At 41.4% G+C, this 23,418-nt stretch overlaps 1 protein-coding gene across 1 annotated transcript in view; it reads left to right on the forward strand.

Annotated features, from left to right (window-relative positions):
* LOC147115533 (transmembrane protein 145-like) overlaps positions 1-23,418 on the forward strand; it is a 58,254-nt gene that overhangs the window by 9,288 nt on the left and 25,548 nt on the right. The window contains exons 2-5 of the mRNA XM_085989840.1: positions 2,782-2,856; positions 12,091-12,168; positions 16,113-16,199; positions 22,136-22,237. Coding sequence (XP_085845966.1) covers positions 2,782-2,856; positions 12,091-12,168; positions 16,113-16,199; positions 22,136-22,237 — 342 coding nt within the window. The remainder of the gene's footprint in view (positions 1-2,781; positions 2,857-12,090; positions 12,169-16,112; positions 16,200-22,135; positions 22,238-23,418) is intronic.

Consider the following 23,418-nt stretch of genomic DNA (forward strand, 5'->3'; position numbering starts at 1 on the left):
AACAATGCTACTGAACACTATTGTAGACCCATACTTATAATTGTTAGGTCATTATTTGTTTTTAATGGGACCCCGGGGTTAGTCGTTTTGTTAAATCTCCGTTAGGAGCAATAATTTAAAAGTTTAACTACTCTTGTCATTGTTTCCATGATATCGGAAAGGAGGTCCTCCAAGCAAATATGGTTGGATTTAGTTGATTGCAAATCAACTGTCTATAACCATCAATCCCCCTTCTAAATGTATATCCACCCTTTTAAAGTCGTCAATTTATCCCAAAAATAAAGTTGCGAATTTACCCTGAACCAACCACCCTGTCTGGGAAAGTTCAGTATTTTGGGAGGGGTCATTTTTCTTCTAATCTCTAACCTTTCTTGAGAACTTTGTATAAGTCTTAGCCAAATGGCTAGTTCTCCAAGCTTGTGTTTCAATCACATGCAATAAATGTCAACTGGATTGTATAAAGTTGCATTCAATTAATAGTTGGTACAGCATTAAACATATCTACTTTCCAATGAACTGTTGCTGGGAGCTGTTGCTCTATCGTCAGGTGCCAGTGAGCACAATAGCAGTCTATGTGAGAATAGCTGAGCAGGCTCCTACATGATGCTGTAGTTTGCATTTTATTCCTCACAGCTGAGGTTAAGGATATTTATACTTCATATTGATCATCTTTCTAAAGTGTTAGTGTTAATAAAACAGTCTGGACCAATTACAAGAATCTGTTTAGTCTGCAAAATAACGTAAGTTTTGGTAACATGATTCAAGGTCAATGCTGTGTGGTGCACTGACTACTGTCTTAATATAACACATAACTATGATCACAGAGAAATGAAAGTTAGATGTATATATACTCCTACAAAAATGTCCAACAATGTGCAATCTGAGTGTTATCAGTTAATGGGAATACAGAGTTCGGGTTCCCTCAACCATCAGCAAAAAGTGATCCAACTGAATACTTATCTCGTGCATGTTTGACAGCTATGCTTTGTTTTTGCAGTTAGGGAAAATGACAGTTCTGTATCTGTCACAATGTTGAAGAACCACTGGGAACTGATAAATTGGTGGGAATTGTCTGTGGTTCATAAGTTAAGTACTGGTAGAGTTTAGGAAATTACTCACATACTGATGTCCTAGTAGTACAAGTTGTGGACAAGCAGAAAATTAATAGTGCCAGATGGGGAAAAGGCTGGGGTGAGGGACTAAATTGGACAGCTCGTTCAAAGAGTTGGTACAGGCACGACTTGGCCCCGCTCTGTGCTGCAAGATTCTCTGCATCTTAACTCAAATAGAACATTATATGTTGGTTATCTTCAGAGACTAACCATCATACATTAAATGCACTTTTAGTCTGTCCATTTTGTGCAAACTCATTGGTCTGAGGTAATTATATGACCACTAAATGATTGGCCTCTGATACCTTTTTACAATTGGTTGCTGCTAAGTATGTACTTAAAACCAATCAGATGCAAGGTTCCATCTTGCCTCATGTCTGGCACTCCACTCTGCTACGTGTTCCCAGGCTACTTGAGATAGTGACAGCTGCTTTTTTAAAGAGTTTGATATTACAGGAAACTTTTTTTTATCCGGCACGGACGGGACCGACGTGGTGCCGGTTCATCAAAAATTCCAGATAACCGAACGCTATAGTAAAAGATACGGAGCTGAGAGCTCTGTATAAAGCAACAAACCCTGTTGCTTAGAAACTGCTTCAGAACAATGGGAACAAGTTGCAAGCGTATCTGTAGCTTAGCAACAGCTGCAGCCACACGCTTGCACAGCAACAGATGGAGTAATAAAAGTTACCTGAACCTACTCCTGAATTTTGCCGGTTAACCAACATTTCCGGTTATTTAGGTGCCGGTTAATCGAAAGTTTCCTGTACGAGCTTCTATCTGGTGAGGCATCAGGACTGGGACCAAATTTGGGTAGGGACAAGGATCTGGAATAATTCCCCCAGCCTTCTGCAAACCGATCTTCCAACTTGGTGATATTAGACGTGGAATTAGGAAATGCCACCTAGTGATGACAATGTTGATCTGGTCCATAATTTGAGTTTAGTGTTACTGTGGTGGTTGAACTTTCCTGAAGGGAGTTTCTGGATTATATTGCTACCTGAGAAGAGAGTTGTGGTTTTGTACCCAGCACGACAGAAGATAATTTCTGTGTCTGTCTTTGGAGTCTTTCTTGACCCTGTTTCCAGGTCTCCATGGGAGGTGAGACATGCAGAAACAAAGACAGCTGAGAAAATGTATGAGAGGCAGAGCGGTAGATATACAGAGACAGAGAGAAAAAAACCAACAGAGAGAAATAAAAATGTGTGATAAGAATACTAAAAAGGGAGATACACGGAAAGGAGAGAGGGATTTGCATGCAGGTGATGACAGAAAACGTGAGCCATGTGTAGATTGAGGGAGAGAAACAAAAAGAGCTGAAGATAACCAGAAAGTCAGGGAGTCAGAAAGAATTAGACTGGGGAGATGAGCAGAGACACACATTTTATTTTGAGCACCACATTGTAGGATAAACTATTACAAATAAATACTGGTAGGTTTAATAAAAGGTCACAGAACAGATGCACTGTGGCACTGCAGCTGAACATCTGCAATTCATTTGTGTCCTGAACTCTACATACATCCTTGGTCACCAGCAGTGCAGATATAACCAACATTCACTCATTAATCTGTAATTGTATTTAGTTCAGCGTTTACATGAGATTTTCACAATATTCCCGTTAAACCGTTCTGTTTTATTGTAAATGCAAATGCTTTATTTTTGTTTCAGAAATGGGTATTTTTGACCAAATTTTGTTTCCTGTCTGAAAAAGGACAGATCAGCTACCATATTCAGTATCCCAAGGTAAGCATCAAATGTAGAGCAACCACAGAGTTTTTGGTAGTTGGAAAAATGACGGACAATCCTCAGGAGTCCCAATGAAAAGATTTTGTTGTTTCATATGATGGGAAAAGCTTATAATGGGATGTCTAGTTTGGCTATCTATTGGATGGCCTCCTGAGATGCCGAGTGGTGAAATGAGGGGCCTCCCGCCACAGATCTCAGTGGGCAGGTTGACTTGATGTGTTCCACGGTCTGGGACTCATGGCCACAGTCGCACTTCGGGTCGTCCCTCATCTTCCAATGGTGCAGCAGGTGGCCGCATCGTCCACGCCCTGGGCGGGTTCGGTTGAGCGCTGCCCACTGTCGTCGAGGGAGATCGGAGCCAGAGACCTCTGCTGTTGGGTCAGTGATGAAAACATTGAGAATCTTAACAGACCTGTTGATGGACTGTGCTGTGCACTGTCTGGACCCATTAAAGATAGCTGAGGCAGTTTTGCATTTAATTGCTAAGAGATTTAATCTTTTTCATTTTATTTTTTTGAATTCTGCTCCATGTCTACATAGTAACATAGTAACATCGAAGATAGGAGCAGGAGTAGGCCACTCGGCTCCTCGAGCCTTCTCCACCATTTAATGAGATCATGGCTGATCATCCAAATTCAGTACCCTGTCCCTGCTTTCTCCCCATATCCCTTGATCCCTTTAGCCTTAAGAAATATATTTAACTCCTTCTTGAATATATTAATGAATTGGCCTCAACTGCCTTGTGTGGTAGAGAATTCCACAGGTTCACCACTCTCTGGGTGAAGAAATTCCTCCTCATCTCAGTCCTAAATGGCTTACCCCTTATCCTTAGACTGTGACCTCTGGTTCTGGACTCCCCCGCCATCGGGAATATCTTTCCTGCATCTAGTCTGTCTAGTCCTGTTAGAATTTTATAAGTTTCATTGAGATCCCCCCTCATTCTTCTAAACTCGAGCGAATATAAGCCCATTCGACCCAATCTCTCTTCATACGTCATTCCTGCCATCCCAGGTATCAGTCTGGTGAATCTTCGCTGCACTCCCTCCATGGCAAGAACATCCTTCCTCTGATAAGGCGACCAAAACTGCACACAATACTCAAGGTGTGGTCTCACCAAGGCCCTGTACAACTGCAGCAAGACATCCTTGCTCCTGTACTCGAATCCTCTCACTATGAAGGCCAACATACCATTTGCCTTCTTAACCGCCTGCTGCACCTGCATGCTTACCTTCAGCGACTGGTGCACAAGGACACCCAGGTCTCGTTGCACTTCCCCTTTTCCCAATCTATTGCCATTCAGATAATCTGCCTTCCTGTTTTTGCCACCAAAGTGGATAACCTCGCATTTATCCACATTATACTGCATCTGCCATGCATCTGCCCAATCACCCAACCTGTCCAAATCATACTGGAGTTTCTCTGCATCCTCCTCACAGCACACACGCCCACCCAGCTTTACATAAGAACATAAGAAATAGGAGCAGGAGTAGGCCAATCGGCCCCTCGAGCCTGCTCCACCATTCAATAAGATCATGGCTGATCTGATCCTAACCTCAAATCTTCTATCACTCTGCATCCACCCGAACCCATGTGATCTCCCGGGAGAGGCGAAAAACCAGATAAAGACCCAATGGCCAATTTGGGAGAAAAAAATCTGGGAAATTCCTCTCCGACCCATCTAGGCGATCGAAATTCTTCCAGGAGATCACTCTGTCCCTATATTTTCTACAGTACTTACCTTCTGTAAAGGCGATCTCCACCCCAGCCAGGAACAGGAATAAAACCATCTCCTGAAATCTAACAGAATTAGAACACAGTAGGAGCAGAACAAGGCTACACGGCCCCTGGGCCCGCTCCACTACCCACAGGGCCATGACCATTCCGAACCCAGACTCATGTCCAATTTCCTGCCCGCTCCCCGTAACCCTTTATTCCCTTTACTTCTAGGAAACTATCTATTTCTGTTTTAAATTTATTTAATGATGTAGCTTCCACAGCTTTCTGGGGCAGCAAATTCCACAAACCTACCACCCTCTGAGTGAAGAAGTTTCTCCTCATCTCAGTTTTGAATGAGCAGCCCCTTATTTTAAGATTATGCCCCCTAGTTCTAGTTTCACCCATCATTGGGAACATCCTCACCGCATCCACCCGATCAAGCCCCTTCACAATCTTATATGTTTCAATAAGATCGCCTCTCATTCTTCTGAACTCCAAGGAGTAGAGTCCCAATCTACTCAGCCTCTCCTCATATGACCACCCCCTCATCCCCGGGATTAACCGAGTGAACCTTCTTTGTACTGACTCGAGAGCAAGTATGTCTTTTCTTAAGTATGGACACCAAAACTGTATGCAGTATTCCAGGTGTGGCCTCACCAATACCTTGTACAACTGCAGCAATACCTCCCTGTTTTTATATTCCAACCCCCTAGCAATAAAAGCCAACATTCCATTGGCCTTCTTGATCACTTGCTGCACCTGCATACTAACTTTTTGAGTTTCGTGCACCAGGACCCCCAGATCCCTTTGTACTACAGTACTTTCCAGTTTCTTGCCATTAAGATAATAACTTGCTCTATGATTTTTCCTGCCAAAGTGCATAACCTCACACTTTCCAGTATTGTATTCCATCTGCCAAATCTCTGCCCACTTACTTAGCCTGTCTATGTCCCTTTGCAGGTTTTTTATGTCCTCCTCACTCACTACTTTCCGTCCCATCTTTGTATCATCTGCAAACTTTGATATGTTACACTCGGTCCCCTCCTCCAAATCGTTAATGTAGATTGTAAAGAGTTGGGGACCCAGCACTGACCCCTGCGGAACACCACTAGTTACTGGTTGCCAATCTGAGAACGAACCATTTATCCCAACTCTCTGCTTTCTGTTAGAGAGCCAATCCTCCACCCATGCCAGAATATTACCCCCAATCCCGTGATTTTTTATCTTGAGCAATAATCTTTTGTGTGGCACCTTGTCAAATGCCTTTTGGAAGTCTAAATACACTACGTCCACTGGTTCCCCTTTATCCACCCTGTATGTTACTTCCTCAAAAAACTCAAGCAAATTTGTTAAACATGACTTCCCCTTCATGAAACCATGCTGAGTTTGCCCTATTAAATTATGTTTATCCAAATGTCCCGTTACTGTCTCCTTAATAATGGACTCTAACATTTTACCAACCACAGATGTTAGGCTAACAGGTCTATAGTTTCCAGCCTTCTGCCTACTACCCTTTTTAAATAATGGTGTTACATTAGCAGTTTTCCAATCTGCCGGGACCTTTGCTGAGTCCAGTGAGTTTTGGAAAATTATTACCAATGCATCCACAATCCCTACCGCTACTTCCCTCAAGACCCTGGGATGCAAGCCATCAGGTCCAGGGGATTTATCCGCCTTGAGTCCCATTATTTTACCAAGTACCACTTCCTTAGTGATTTTAATTGTATTTAGTTCCTCCCCCCCTAGAGCCCCCTGTTTGTCCAGTGTTGGGATATTCTTAGTGTCCTCTACTGTAAAGACTGATACAAAATAATTGTTCAGTGTTTTTGCCATCTCCATGTTTCCCACCATTAATTTCCCGGTCTCATCCTCTAAGGGACCAACATTTACTTTGGCCACCCTTTTTCTTTTTATATAACTATAGAAACTTTTACTGTCTGTTTTTATATTTTTTGCTAATTTACTTTCATAATCTATCTTCCCTTTCTTAATCAATCTTTTTGTTATTTTTTGCTGTCTTTTAAAGACTTCCCAATCTTCCATCCTCCTACTAGATTTGGCTACCTTATATGCCCTTGTTTTTAGTCGGATACTATCCTTAATTACTTTACTTAGCCACGGATGGCTATCTTTTCTTTTACACCCTTTTTTCCTCAGTGGAATATATTTTTCTTGGAAGTTGTAAAATAACTCCTTAAATGTACACCACTGGTCATGTACCGTCTTACCCTTTAATCTATTTTCCCAGTCCACTCTAATTAATTCCGCTCTCATACCTTCATAGTCTCCTTTATTCAAGCTCAGCACGCTTGTTTGAGATCCAACCTTCTCACCCTCTAATTGAATATGGAACTCAACCATGTTATGGTCACTCATTCCAAGGGGATCCTTTACTAGGACATTTTTAATTAATCCTGTCTCATTACACAGGACCAAATCTAAGGTTGCTTGCCCCCTGGTCGGTTCAGTTACATACTGCTCAAGAAACCCATCCCTAATACACTCAATGAACTCTTCCTCAAGGCTGCTCTGCCCAATTTGATTTCTCCAGTTAATATGATAATTAAAATCCCCCATAATTATAGCTGTTCCCTTATTACAAGCCTCAACTATTTCCTGATTAATACTCCGTCCAACAGAGTTGCAACTGTTCGGAGGCCTATAGACTACACCCACTAGTGTTTTTTTCCCCTTATTATTCCTTACCTCCACCCAAACTGTTTCACTATCCTGCTCCTTTGACCCAATATCATTTCTCTGTATTATAGTGATTCCTTCCTTTATTAACATAGCCACCCCACCTCCTCTCCCTTCCTGCCTGTCCTTCCTGATTGTTAAATAACCTGGTATGTTTAATTCCCAGTCATGGTCACCCTGCAGCCATGTTTCTGTAATGGCCACAAGATCATACCCATATGTCATTATTTGTGCCGTTAACTCATTCATTTTGTTACGAATGCTACGTGCATTCAGATAAAGAACTTTCAAATATGTTTTGTAACACTTAGTTCCTGTTTTTTCCCTTTTTAGTACTTTACTTTTTACTCCATACCTTCTGTCCCTTCCTGACACATTCTGTTTTTTAATTCCCCCACTGCTACCTAAGTCTATGACCTTCTCTGTTGTCATTTCTATGATTTGCTCTCTAGAAACCTCACCCCCACTAATTAGTTTAAAGCCCTCTCTACAGCCCTAGTTATATGATTCGCCAGGACTCTAGACTGGCCAAGTGGAGTCCGTCCCAACAGAACAGCTCCCTCCTGTCCCAGTACTGGTGCCAGTGTCCCAAGAAGCAAAACCCATTTCTCCCACACCAGTCTTTGAGCCACGCATTTAACTCTTTAATTTTATTTATCCTAGCCAAATTCGCTCGTGGCTCAGGTAATAACCCAGAGATTATTACCCTTGAGGTTCTGTTTTTTAATTTGACCCCTAGCTGCTCATACTCCTTTAACAGAACCGTCTTCCTTGTCCTATCTACGTCGTTTGTACCAACATGGACCACGACAACTGGATCCTCCCCCTCCCACTGCAAGTTTCTTTCCAGCCCAGAAGAGATGTCCTTAACCCTGGCACCAGGCAGGCAACACAGCCTTCGGGACTCCCGCTCTTGACTGCAGAGAACCCTATCTATCCCCCTAATGATACTATCCCCTACCACTACAACATTTCTTTTTACTCCCTCCACTTGAATGGCCCCCTGTACCACGGCGCTGTGGCCAGGTTGCTCATCCTCCCTGCAGTCCCCGCTCCCGCCCTCACAGGGAGTAAGAACCTCGATCCTGCTGGACAAGAACAAGGGCTGCGCCTCCTTCAACACTACATCCTGGATCCCTGTACCTTCCTCACTCGTAGTCACACCGTCCTGTCCCTGACCACGGACTACATCTGCAGTAATTAACTTCATAGGTGTGACCATCTCCTGAAACATAGAGTCCAGGAACTTCTCCCCCTCCCTGATGTGTCGCAGTGTCCGAAGCTCGGTCTCAAGCTCCATAACATGGAACTTGAGTTCCTCTAGCAGCAAACACTTGTCGCAGATGTAATCACCGTTAGCCTCAATGGGGTTCACCGGCTCCCACATCTCGCAACAGTAACACATCACCTGCTCCATTCTATATAATTAATTAAATTTCTTATTATTAGTTATGAAGACCCTGCCCGGATATATATGATAATATCACACCACTATTCAATAGGACTTACCAACTTAAAGGTATGAAAGAGAAGAGAAGGAAGAAAACCAACCAACCAGCTGATCACCAACCTCCTCCTTGAATACTGTCTGTGGAGCCTGTTTGGTTGACTCGTCTCGCTGCTCCGCCTCCGCAGTGCTGTCTAAGCCTGGGAGTGGGGAATAAAACAGAGCAAAAAAACACACCCTCACCTCCCACTTATCCGAACTCTCCCACTTAGCAAAACTCCAACAGCACTCAATGCACAAAGCACTTTGTGCCGTCTGCAAACTTGGAGATATTACATCTAGTTCCCTCGTCTAGATCATTAATATATATTGTGAATAGCTGGGGTCCTAGCACCGATCCCTGTGGTACCCCACTAGTCACTGCTTGCCACTCGGAAAAAGACCCATTTATTCCAACTCTTTGCTTCCTGTCTGCCAACCAGTTCGCTATCCAAGTCAGTACCTTACTCCCAATCCCATGTGCTTTAACTTTACACGCTAATCTCTTATGCGGGACCTTATCGAAAGCCTCCTGAAAGTCCAAATACACCACATCCACTGGTTCTCCCTTTTCTATTCTACCAGTTACATCCTCAAAAAAATTCCAGTAGATTAGTCAAGCATGATTTACCTTTTGTAAATCCAATGTTGACTTTGTCCGACCCTGTCACTGTTTTCCAAGTGCTCTGCTATTACATCTTTTATAATGGACTCTAGCATTTTCCCCACTACCGATGTCAGGCTTACCGGTCTATAATTCCCTATTTTCTCTCTACCACCTTTTTTAAATAGTGGGGTTACATTAGCTACCCTCCAATCCATGGGAACTGTTCCAGAGTCTATAGAATTTTGGAAGATGACCAGCAATGCATCTTTCTAGGGCCACTTCCTTAAGTACCCTAGGATGTAGATTATCAGGCCCTGGGGATTTATCGGCCTTCAATCCCGTCAATTTCCCTAACACCATTTCCCTACAAATACTGATTTCATTCAGTTCCTCCCTCTCATTAGACCTTATGTTCCTCGACATCTCTGGGAGGTTATTTGTGTCCTCCTTTGCGAAGACAGAACCAAAGTATGTATTTAATTGGTCAGCCATTTCTTTGTTCCCCATTATAAATTCCCCTGATTCTAACTGCAAGGGACCTACGCTTGACTTCACCAATCTTTTTCTCTTCACATATCTGTAGAAGCTTTTACAGTCAGTTTTTATGTTCCCTGCAAGCTTACTCTCATACTCTATTTCCCCCCTCTTAATTAATCCTTTTGTCCTCCTTTGCTGAATCCTAAACTGCTCCCAATCCTCAGGTTTGCTGCTTTTTCTGGCCAATTTATCTGTCCTCTCCTTGGATCTTATGCTATCCCTAATTTCCCTTGTTAGCCACGGTTGAGCCACCTTTTTTGTTTTATTTTTATGCCAGTCAGGGATGAACAAATTCTGTAGTTCATCCATGCGATCTTTAAATGTTTGCCATTGCCTATCCACCTTCAACCCTTTAATTAACGTTCCCCAATCCATCCTAGCCAACTCGCGCCTCATACCATCGTAGTTTCCTTTATTTAAATTCAGGACCCTAGTCTCTGAGTCAACTACTTCACTCTCCATCTTAATGAAGAATTCTATCATATTATGATCGCTCCTCCCCAAGGGGCCTCGCACAACAAGATTGCTAATTAATCCTTTCTCATTACATAATACCCAGTCTAAGATGGCTTGATCTCTAGTTGGTTCCTCGACATGTTGGTCCAGGAAACCATCCCGTATACACTCTAGGAATTCCTCCTCCACAGTATTGTTACTAATTTGGTTAGCCCAATCTATATGTAGATTAAAGTCATCCATGATAACTGCTGTGCCCTTATTGCACGCGTCTCTAATTTCCCGTTTAATGCCATCCCCAACCTCCGCATTACTATTTGGTGGTCTGTATACAACTCCCACTAATGTTTTTGCCCCTTGGTATTTCTCAGCTCTACCCATACAGATTCCACATCATCAGAGCTAATATCCTTCCTCACTATTGTGTTAATCTCCTCTTTAACCAACAATGCTACCCCACCTCCTTTTCCTTTTTGCCTGTCCTTCCTGAATATTGAATACCCCTGGATGTTGAATTCCCAGCCTTGGTCACCCTGGAGCCATGTCTCCGTAATCCCAATTATATCATATCCGTTTACATCCATTTGCGCATTCTACTGAGTGATGTGATAAGCAGGCCTGTGTAACTGAACGTTAGAAGTTGTGCTGGAATTATTTGCCCCCTTTTATATCCCTACATTTGTGGAAAATCATCTGGTTGTGGTCCTATAGTGTGCCTGCTCAGTACCTCGCCGGAGAGCTCTCTATTAACTGGGATTGTATCAGTACACAGTTGGTACTGTATTTCCTGGAATCTGGATGTAGATGGTAAGAGGATGGTGCCAATTAAAGAATTTCTTAATTGAAGGGGGTAATTTTCAACTAACTGGATCCCATGGGATCGGGTGGAACGCTGCTTTTACATGCTGCTTAATATTAGTCTCCATTGACTTTGATGGCGTGTAAAATCGGGCAGGGTGTAAAATGATCATTGCACCTGATCAGATTCCAGCACCCGCAGTATTTTGCTATTGCACCCGATCTTGTCGGTTTTCCAAGGCTTTAGGCTAAAATTGCCCCCACAGTGTCAGTGTGTTTGGTCTAGCACAAGCCCTCTTTTTTTTCTCTTCAATCCTTATTAAGTTTTTGCTTTAGAAGACAATGATTATAAGAAAAGGTGGGGAACATATCTAGGGCAGGTGCTTAAGATTCTCAAAATATTTGCAAGGCTGAAATCGTGTTTGGTGAGTAAGCTTAGAATTAAAGGGGTCTCACTGAACGGAATTTCTTATGGAACATGTACAAAACACTAAGGAGCATTGACTTTAATATGCAGAGAGGTTTTATTTTTAAGATATTTATTAGATTTGGGTTACCAAAAATATCTAAAAGTACTTTTTTTTAAAAAAGTTGTCTCATTCACATACCAGTCAGTTTTTCCACTCAGAGTGGTAGCAATTGAGCTGCTAATCCCAAGGCTTTCCAATACTGCTCAATTTACACTGCTAGGAGGTACATGAAAGCAACTTGGAGTGATTTTTTTTCTTCCTTCCCTCTGAGGTAGTAACCACGGGCGATATTATCAATTGCTGTGAAGAGTCATAGATGCAGCCCATATCATACCCATAGTATATTTGTACACTAACTTGTACCCTTGAAATACCTGCTTCAGGTATGGGGGAACCCTGAAAATAGTAACTCCAAACATTTTCATAATATTACGTATTAAAATGTTTTTATATTCCTTCTCCAGGAAAAACATAATGCGAATTTGTTGTTTTACTATGATGACAAGACCCAATGGCCCTCCGTGTATAAAAATAGCTCAAAGGTAGGTCTGGTAACAAAACATCGTTTAATAAGCACCATATATTAGTACAAATTCAGAGGAAATAGTTTACTGTTAATAAAGTAGATGGTTTCAGCAACTAATATAAACCGACATTGTTTTGGCAATACGCACAAAATTTTAGTCGAAAACACCTTGCACACAATACAGGTATATGTACTTCACGTGTATATCTATTTAACAAACATTTACCATCATTTAGTGCAAAACTTTGCACTCTTTCTCTTTCATCAACGTTTGGAATTCTGGCATGAATTTACCAGACACGGCACATCTTAGTGCAGCTTCTAGGTTGTTGTCCAGCAGTTGCGAGCGGTACTTTGACTTCATCAGAGTATTTGTTGAGAATGTTGACTCTCGCAACCAAATCACGGTACACGCCAGACCTGCTCCTGCTCTCCATCCAGAATGCAGTTGGATGCTGCCTGCCCTTTGCCACGACGTGCCCTGTTGGAGCTGCTTGTTACTGGTTGGGTGTGCTTTCTTCTGCTGGCCTGAAGTGGTTATTCCGATTGGTCATTCCGACCATAATGACAGCTGCACTCTCCATATAATGTTTCTAGTGTTTTAATTGTGCTGGAGTCCGTAGTTTTCACCCCTATTACACACCATTTTAGCAGCAACCAAGGAAGTAAAGCACACCCAACAATCAAAGAACATTCATACACTCTGCTTTTTATCTTATCATTTTACAAACAAACGCACAAAAAGGTTAAAGTTCACACACATATGCCATTTGAATGAGAATTAGAATCACATGCCCAGCGGCATGTGATCATGCTCAGTGAGTCTGTTGCTCAGTGAGTCTGTTACTCACTTTTTATTTACTAATCAAAAATGCAATAAGAACATAAGAAATAGGAGCAGGAGTCAGCCATTCCGCCCCTCGAGCCTGCCCCGCCATTCAATAAGATCATGACTGATCTGATCACGCCACTTTCCCGCCCACTCCCCATAACCCTTGACTCCCCTGTAGCTTAAATATATGTCTATCTCCGCCTTGAATATATTCAATGACTCCGCCTCCACAGCTCTCTGGGGTAGAGAATTCCAAAGATTCACGACCCTCTGAGAGAAGAAATTCCTCCTCATCTCTGTTTTAAATGGGTGACCCCTTATCCTGAAACTGTGCCCCCTAGTTCTAGATTCCCTCACTAGGGGAAACATCCTCCCTGCATCTACCTTGTCAAGCCCCCTCAGAATCTTATATATTTCAATATGATCACCTCTCATTCTTCTAAACTCCAATGAGATTAGGCCCAACCTGCTCAACCTTTCCTCATAAGACAACCCCTTCATCTCAGGAATTAACCTCGTGAACCTTTTCTGAACTGCCTCCAATGCAAGTATATCCCTCCTTAAATAAGGAGACCAAAACTGCACGTAGTACTCCAGGTGTGGTCTCGCCAGCGCCCTGTACAGTTGTAGCAAGACTTCCCTACTTTTATACTCCATACCCTTTGCAATAAAGGCCAACATTCCATTTGCCTTCCTAATTACTTGCTGTACCTGCATGCTAACTTTTTGTGTTTCATGTACGAGGGCCCCCAGATCCCCCTCTACTGCAGCATTATATAGCCTCTCTCCATTTAAATAATAATTTGCTTTTTTATTTTTCCTACCAAAGTGGATAACCTCACATTTCCCACATTATACTCCATCTGCCAAATTTTTGCTCACTCACTTAACCTATCTATATCCCTTTGCAGACTTTTTGTATCCTCCTCACATCTTGCTTTCCCACCTATCTTTGTATCATCAGCAAATTTGGCTACAGTACACACGGTCCCTTCATCCAAGTCATTAATATAGATTGTAAATAGTTGAGGCCCCAGCACTGATCCCTGTGGCATCCCACTAGTTACAGTTTGCCAACCGGAAAATGACCCATTTATCCCGACTCTTTGTTTTCTGTTAGTTAGCCAATCCTCTGTCCATGCTAATATATTACCCCCAACCCCGTGAGCTCTTATCTTGTGCAGTAACCTTTTATGTGGCACCTTATTGAATGTCTTCTGGAAATCCAAATACACTACATCTACTGGTTCCCCTTTATCCACCCTGCTCGTTACACCCTCAAAGAACTCTAGTAAATTTGTCAAACACGATTTCCTCATAAAACCATTTTGACTCTGCTTGATTGTATTATGATTTTCTAAATGCTATTAATGGATTCCAGCATTTTCCCACTGACAGATGTTAGGTTAACTGGCCTATAGTTTCCTGCTTTTTGCCTACCCCCTTTCTTGAATAGGGGCATTACATTTGTGGTTTTCCAATCTGCTGGGACCTCTCAAGAATCCAGGGAATTTTGGTAGATTACAAACAACTATCTCCGCAGTCACTTCTTTTAAGACCCTAGGATGTAGGCCATGAGGTCCAGGGGACATGTCAGCCTTTAGTCCCATTAGTTTGCCTAGTACTTTTTTTTTAGTGATAGTCATTGTTTTAAGTTCCTCCCTCCCTATAGCCCCTTGATTATCCATTATTGGGATGCTTTTAGTGTCTTCTATCATGAAGACCGATACAAAATATTTGTTCAAAAGTCTGCCATTTCCCTGTTTCCCATTATTAATTCCCCAGTCCCATCCTCTAAGGGACCAACATTTACTTTAGCTACTCCCTTCCCTTTTATATACCTGTAGAAGCTCTTACTGTCTGTTTTTATATTTTTTGCTAGTTTACTTTCATAATCTACTCCTTTTATTATTTTTTTAGTCATCCTTTGCTGGTTTCTAAAAATTTCCCAATTCTCTGGCCTACCACTAATCTTCGCAACATCGTATGCCTTTTCTTTCAATTTGATACCATCCGTAACTTCCTTGGTTAGCCACGGATGGTTCATCCTTCTCAGAGTCTTTCTTTCTCACTGGAATAAATCTTTGCTGAGAGTTATGAAATATCTCCTTATGTGTGCCACTGCTTATCTACCGTCTTACCCTTTAATCTATTTTCCCAGTCTACTTTAGCCAACTCTGTCTTCATACCTTTGTAATTGCCTTTATTTAATTTTAGGACACTAGTTTCAGACCCAAGTTTCTCACCCTCAAACTGAATTTGAAATTCTATCATGCTATGATCACTCTTCCCTAGAGGATCCTTTACCATGAGATCATTAATTAATCCTGTCTCATTACACATTGCCAGATCTAAAATAGCCACCTCCCGGGTTGGTTCCACAATGTATTGTTCTAAGAAACCATCCCAAATACATTCTGTGAACTCGTCCTCAAGGCTACCCTTGCCAATTTGATTTGTCCAATCTATATGAAGATTAAAATTGCATAACAACATGTGGCTAATGCATTAGACAACACTGTCCTAGAATCTAATATTGGAACTATATGTGTGTAGTTTGTTAAAATTTCCCTTTATTTATTCCTATAAAAGCTGGTGTTGTTAGATCATTGCAGAATAGCAGTGGTGAAGCTTTACGCACTGCTTCTCCTGCCTGTGGAACTTTCTCTCAGACAGTACCATTGCGTGGAATTCTGTGGAGCCAGGTTTGCTGGAGAATGTGACTGGCAATAGGGGTGCCTCCATTACCCACCCATTTGGCCACTCTTCAAGTCTGTGCTGAGACAGTATTGTCAGGAGTAGTACAGCCAACCTTGATTGAGCAGGAGTTATTGGATAGGGATCATGAACTGACTGATATTTCCTCTCCCTAGCGCAGGGCGCTGAGGCCAATTCTAGCACCTGAACTGTTGCTGCAGTGGACTCAATATAGACCAGAAAGTGATCCTGGAATCTTCCTATCTATATGGCTCAGTTTCCATACAAGCACCATACTTAACAACTAAGCCACTGGAAGAGCCCTGTTATACTTGCTAGGTCACTGTTGGCAATTTGTATTTTGGAACTGACTTTGAATACTTACATATTCTGCGTGCATTATCAATTAATTCTGGAAAGTGTTTAATCAGGACTGCTGGAGTAAAGAAGCAGTGGCTGCTAGTGGAAATAATCAGCTGTTGAACCTCACTCAAAGCGTTGTGCTGTCTGGTTGCCAGGTATGTACTCAGTATTTGTATGTGTGTATTTGCACTCACTAAGGCGCGAATAATAATGTGAGGGAAAGCAACATTTTTTATTTGTTTTCTCCCTAGGGCCAAAAGGTATAATATATTTAGAAAAGATAGAGAGGGACAACGGGGAAGTGGAGTAGCTACTTATTAGCGATAACATAATGACAGTAGAAAAAAATTAAGTAGCCATCAGTAAGACAGATCATTGCAGAATAGCAGTGGTGAAGCTTCACACACTGCTTCTGCCTGTGGAACTTTCTCTCAGACAGTACCATTGCCAGGGAGAAGGCTATTTTCGATCTGGCAATGTGTAATGAGACAGGATTAATTAATAGAATCCATGTGGATAGAGATAAAAGATAATAAAGGATTAATCACACTAACAGAGGTAGTCTACTGACCACCTAATAGTGGAAGGGAGGTAGAGGAAGAAATATGCAAACAAATTAGGGAAATGAGTAAAAAAAAATAGAATAATAATCATGGGGGATTTTAACTATCCTGAAATTAATTGGCCAGAAGAGGTAAGTAAAGGGGATAAGGGAGTGGAGTTCCTACAATGTGTACAGGACTCCTTTCTAACCCATATAAGAAGCTCAACAAGGGAGGATTCGCTACTAGATCTAGTAATGGTGAATGAACCAGAGCAAGTAAGAGAAATAAAAGTAGGGGAACATCTAGGCAATAGTGACCATAAAAGGACCAGGGTAAAATATTGGAGAAAAGCTGATTTTATGGGGCTGAGAAATGAACTTGGGGAAAATAAAATGGACAACCAATATTGGCAAACAATGAAACCAGGAATGGGAAACATTTTGTGTTGAACAGATTCCAGGAAAAATATATTTCATTAAAAAAAAAGAACAAACTCAACACTAATGAGACACCATGGATGAACAAAGACATAAGGGAAAAGTAAAGAGGCATACACTAAGTACGTGGACAGCAGGGGAGAGCATGACGAGGGAGAATACAAAGAGATTAGGAGACAAGTCAAAAAACATAATTAGGAAGACAAAGAGGATGTATGAAATTAAATTATGAAGGAACATAAAACAACATAGTAAAATATTCTACAGGCTTCAGTATTTACCAGGGAGACAGATCAGGTGGACAGTACATCGGAAGATGTGACTAGAAATGATATAAGCGCAGTTAAAATAGGAGATGAGTTTTTTTTCACTGAGAGTTGTCGGAATCTGGAAGGCTCTACTTGAAAACGTGGTGGAAGCTGATTCTATAAATAATTTTAAGAGGGAGTTGGACAGCAACTTGAGGATGAGGAACTTGCAGGGTTATGGACAAAGAGTGGGGACGTGGGGCTAAGCATGACTGCTCTTTCAAAGAGCCAGCACAGGCACGACGGGCCTATAAGTTTCTAAAATTCTATGAATATTAAATAAACGAATCAAACTCTGAGGATAAAATCCCTGGTCCGGATGGATTGCAGCCACGCATTTTAAAAGAATATAGATTAGAGATAGCAGAGGCACTATTACACATTTAATAATTCATTAAACAAAGGTGTAATGCCAGAGGACTGGCAGATAGCTAACATTATACAGTATCTATATTTAAGAAGGGAGCTAGAACATGTCCAAGGAATTGTAGACCAGTCAGCTTAACATCGGCGGTAGGACAATAATGGAATCCCTACTAAAGAAGAAAATAGAAAAACATCTAGAAACCAAAAATATACTCATGAATAGTCAGCATGGATTTCAAAAGGGAAAGTCTTGCCTGACCAACCTCATTAAATTCTTTGAGGAGGTAACAGATAGAATAGACAAGGGTAATGCCATAGATGTAATTTATCTAGATTTCCAAAAGGCCTTCGATAAGGTGCCACATAATAGATTAATGAATAAGGCCAGAGCATGTGGAGTCGGGACAAGTAGCAGAATGGATAGTTAGCTGGCTGCAAGACTGAAAGCAGAGAGTAGGGGGTAAAGGATAGCTATTCACAGTGGTGGAAAGTGGGGTCCCACAAGGTTCAGTGCTGGGACCATAGTTGTTCAGAATTTATATGAATGATTTAAACTTTGGACTCAAAAGCACTATTTCTAAATTTGCAGATGACACCAAATTGCAGGGGATAGTCAATACTGAGGAGGACTGCAACAAATTATAAGACATTAATAAACTTGCAGAATGGGCATTTAATTGGCAAATGAATTTCAACACAGTTGAGCTATTACATTTTGTTAAGAAAAATAAGGAGGTCACACTTGGAAAACAAGAATCTAAATGGGGTAGAGGAGCAATGGAATCTGGGAGTACCAATACACAAATCTCTAAAAGCAACGACACAGGTTAATAAGGCATAAAAAAAGCAAATCAAGCACTCGGGTTTATTTCTAGAGGGATAGAATTGAAAAGTAGAGAAGTATGCTATACTTGTATCGAACCTTGGTTAAACCACACTGTGTACAGTTCTGGCTGCCATATTATAAAAATGATATTGAGGCACTGGAGATGGAGCAAAAGAGATTTAAAAAGATGATATCAGAAATGCAAGGTTATACTTATAGAGGAAAGGATCAACTGGCTGGGTCTCTTTACTTTTTAAATGAGAATGCTGAGGGGTGACCTAATAGAGGTCTTTAAAATTATGAAAGGTTTTGATAGAGTAGACACAGAGGGCTGAATCTTATCTCCCCAAAACGGGTGAGTTGGGGTCAGGTCAGAGGTTAAAATTCAAAAAATCTGAAACGGGAAGCCAACCCGGCCACTTCCGGTTTTAATGGAAACGGAACGAGGGGCGGGCGACCTATCTGCTCACAGGAGCCGGTTTGGTGATTTAAATATTTTAAAGAATCTGCATGCCTTCATTTTAACAGTAATTCTAATTTTAACTACAGGCGGCCGGGGTCCCCAGGCCTCGGGAAATCCGGCAGGTGAAAGGAGGCGGGAAGGGCTGAATCCATGAGATAAGTGCCTTTCCAGCGCAGCTTGTGGGCTAGAAGGAGCAGGAGTGCTTTCTCCAGGCCCAACAAGCTACCCAGTAAACCCACCCCACGATCTGTCTGCTCCCTGCTCCCTCGCGACCACCATCGAACACCTCCCTCCCCGCCATCGGAATCCCCCCGCCTGGGAAATCGGATCCTTCGCCCCCCCCAGTTGACCTACATGCTCTCAGGCCAGCTCAGCTGCGGCCTTGCGCTGTAGGTTTCCCCACCCGTCTGTCAAGGCTGGCTGTGGGTGGGAAACCGACAGAAAAAGATTTAGAGTGGCCCTGTAGTTAATAACTGCAGGACATTAAGGAAACCCGTTCTTCCGGATTTCCCGACCTCAAAACAGCTCCCCTCTGCCCGCACAGAACGCGCCTCCGAGCTAAAATCTAGGCCAAAAGGAGTGTTTCCACTTGTGGGGAAGAGCAAAACTAGAGGCCATCAATATAAGATAGTCAGCAAGAAATCAAATAGGCAATTTAGAAGAAACCTCTTTACCCGGAGAGTGGTGAGAATGTGGAACTCGCTACCACAGGGAGTGATTAAGGCGAATAGTATAGATGCATTTAAAGAGAGGCTAAATCAGCATATGAGGGAGAAGGGAATGGAGGGTTATGCTGATAGAGTCAGATGAGAGGAGGCTTGAGTGGAGCATAAATGCCGGCATGGACTGGTTGGGCCGAATGGCCTGTTTCTGTGCTGTATATTCTATGTAATTCAATTAGGACAGGACAAATTAACTATCTCTAGCAGCTACTTTCCAGGTGTTTGTGCGTTATTCCTGATTTGCTTAAGACAGAAATCCAGGGTCGGTTCCTGCCAATCTGGATTTTTCAGCTGATGTTTGTTGAGGTAGAAACTGCTTCGGTGTCAGTAACCACCAATTTTGGCAATTATTGGGCAGCATTTTCCAATTAATTTTGTACTCGTGATTTTTCAATGTGACTGTAGTCTTCCACCAGATGTGGACTTGAGACTCCGAGGAGCCACATTTAATAGTGCAACATTCAGGAAGCAAAATCATTTTTTTCTTTGAAATTAAATAGATTTATTAAAAAAAATGCATTTTACAACAATTTTTCAGTGCAAATAATTATAGTAGTAACTTAATTACTTTTTAATACAGCAAGGTGCTAAACTTTCATATCCAAGTCTTGCCATTACTCAGAACAAACATATTTGCAAAATATGCTTGTGAAAATTTATAGGCATGGTGAGTTATATATTTGCGAAATGGTACAATCCAAATTGCATGCTATGTATTATGTTAATGAAGGCAGGACCGGCAGGTTAAAACAGTGCTAAATGTGAGAGATGATCCTAGAACAGTAGAAGCAACACTGTATAGTTGGGGCCGACCACTTACTTGTATTTGAAATGTTAAACAAATACCATGATGCAGAAGGAACTGTGCACAGTTCTGGTCTACATATTATAAAAAAGGATATCGAGGCACTGGAGTAGGTGCACTAAAGATTGACAAGGATCTTGGAGTATGTACTTTTCAGGAAAGGCTGAACAGGCTGGGGCTCTCTTCTTTAGAAAAGAGAAGGCTGAGGGGTGCCATAATAGAGGTCTTCAAAATTAGGAAGGGGTTTGATCAGGTAGATGTAGAAATTTCCACTTGTGGGGGGAAATCAAAAGTAGGGGCCATAAATATAAGATAGTCACCAATTGGGAATTCAGGAGAAACTTCTTCACCCAAAGAGTGGTAAGAATGTGGAACTCGCTACCACAAGGAGTAGTTGAGGCAAATAGCACAGATGCATTTAAGGGGAAGCTGGATAAACACATGAGGGAGAAAGGAATAGAAGGATATGCTGATAAAGTTAGTTGAAGAGGGGTGGGAGGAGGCTTGTGTGGAGCATAAACGCCAGCATAGACCAGTTGGGCTGAATGGCCTGTTACTGTGCTGTAGACTCAATGTAATTCTGAGCTTGTGAATTTACATATTCAGACATCTTTACAATTTGACCGCTCAGTAGAGGTTAAAGAAACATGCTAGGCTGCCAAATTTATATCTACTGTTTGGTGACCTACAGTTGCCAATACATTCTAATCCACTGAGCATATTGATTGTCAAACATGTGCTTAAACCTTTTCTTGGATTCCATGCTTTTAAAAATTCGGTATTGCAAAGCTTGATTTTTGTCATCAGATATGTATATCTTTGTTTGACCAGAGTTTTTGTGGATGCCCAAAGATGATACTGCTATGTTCCAATTACAAAAGGCAGCTGTAGGTAGTTACAGAGAAGAGTATAAATTTATTTTCTGCCTGGCTCAGTTGCTAACACTCTTGGTTCTGACTCTGCTGTGGACTCAAGCCTCCAGTCTAGGACTTGAGCACATGAACTGGACGACGCTCCAGTGCAGTCCTGAAGGAGTGCTGTATTGTCAGAGGCGCTGTTGTTCAGATGAGATGTTGAACTGAGGTGGTGTCTGCCTGCTCCTCTGGTTCTGGTGGATGTAAGAGATTGCACGGCAACTATTTGAAAAAGAGCAGGGAATTCCTCTAGTATCCTGGCCAACATTCCTCCTCCAACCAAACACCACCAAAAACCGAATAAATGGGCTAAGCATTGAGTCACAGAAATGGTTGGCATTTAGGTAGATCATCAAAGAATATTCTATTTTTAACAAATTATTTCACTTCCATAGGTAGTTCCTTTGGTTTATGTACCATTTTGCTAATATTTGCAATTAATAAGCAGTAAACCTTATTACAGACGGTCAGTGGTTAGTTTCTTTATGTAAGCTGTTAAATTTGCCCAATTTGATCAGATTTTCAATTAGTTTATGTACATTTGGCAATATATTCCCATACAGCATCACACAAATAATGTTCTGTGGCTCAGTGTTAACCAAACGGCTCATAATCGTTTACTGCCAAAAAAAATCTTAAAACATCAGTTAACAGTTTTAGATATGGAATTTAGAGCTTCCTTTATCTTTCTCACCAAATGTGCAGGTGGTAGAAGCAAATGGAATAAATTACACAGATTGTCAAAGAAAACTCAACTTTCATTCAACAAGGGATAGATGGTGGTTCCTCGCAATCAGTAATTGTAGGGTATGATGTTCGTTTTCTACACTGATTACTAGACACAAATAAGGCTATATTTATAGTATATAAGGAATATCAGTAATTTATATATCTTATTTTAGCAAACTTTATATAATCTCTTATTTAAAATGCTATCTTAACAAATGCAGCATTTCTTCATTATTGTTCCTTATAAAGTATTAAGGTCCTCTTAAAGAATCTAAATTTCAAAAAAAGGAAGAGTGGTGCAGCCTATCATAGCATGTTTGTAGTTTGTACCATTGATTAGTTCTGAGCCTTGATCTCTGAGGGAGGTGCTAAACAAAGGTGAGGCACTTCCCCTCCAACAGGAGGGAAATAGGAGAGAGACACACCCTGCAAATGGTCTGGGAGCAAGTTGACTGCTTGGCTTTTTGGCTGGGGAAACGGTGCTTGCAAGATACTCCTCATAAAAACACCTAGATATGTGGTGTAAAGTAAAGGGACCCCTGCATGTGTTTAAAAAAAAAAAATGAAAAAAACAATCATCTTTTTAATGTGCTCCTTTTTATGTTATATTCATAATGTATGGACATAATATGTTAATGTAGCTAAGGCTGAAATGGAGAGAGATCTGGGGTAATAGTAAATTTGATGCTTAACATGTTCAGTCCCTATGGAGCAGCAATCAGCAAGGCAAGTAGAACACTTAACTATATTGCCGAAATATCAGTTGAAGAATGTCATGCTAAAACTTTATAGTGCTCTGTTCACGATGCGGACTATGTTCAGCTTTGATCACTGAGATAAAGGGGATATTCAAACATGGAGGTGATGCAAAGAACCATAAGGCTGATGCCTAGCATCAGAGGACTGAGTTATGGAGAAAAATGGGGAAAAACTTAGCCTGTTCAGTCTTCAAAGGAGGCAGCTAAGAAGGAGTTTCATTGAAGTATATAAAATGGTAAACTGTAATGAAAAGGTAAATCATGAACCATACTTTAAGCTATATGTGACAGTAGGATGGAAAGTACAGGTTCAAACTGACAAAAGGCAAATTTGAAACTACTATGAATAAGTTCTTTACACAGAGAATGATCAACACATGGAATGAATATGCTGGTAGGGTATTGAAGGCAAAACTCCTGGAGACGTTGGGAAACAATTGGATGCTCTTATAGATGAGCCAAGATGAACTGAATGGCCTTCCTCATCTGTACCTAACTGGT

The sequence above is a fragment of the Somniosus microcephalus genome, chromosome 6, assembly GCF_052327205.1.
Source record: "Somniosus microcephalus isolate GS21.2 chromosome 6, FLI_Smic_1.0, whole genome shotgun sequence".
Lineage (NCBI taxonomy): Eukaryota > Metazoa > Chordata > Chondrichthyes > Squaliformes > Somniosidae > Somniosus > Somniosus microcephalus.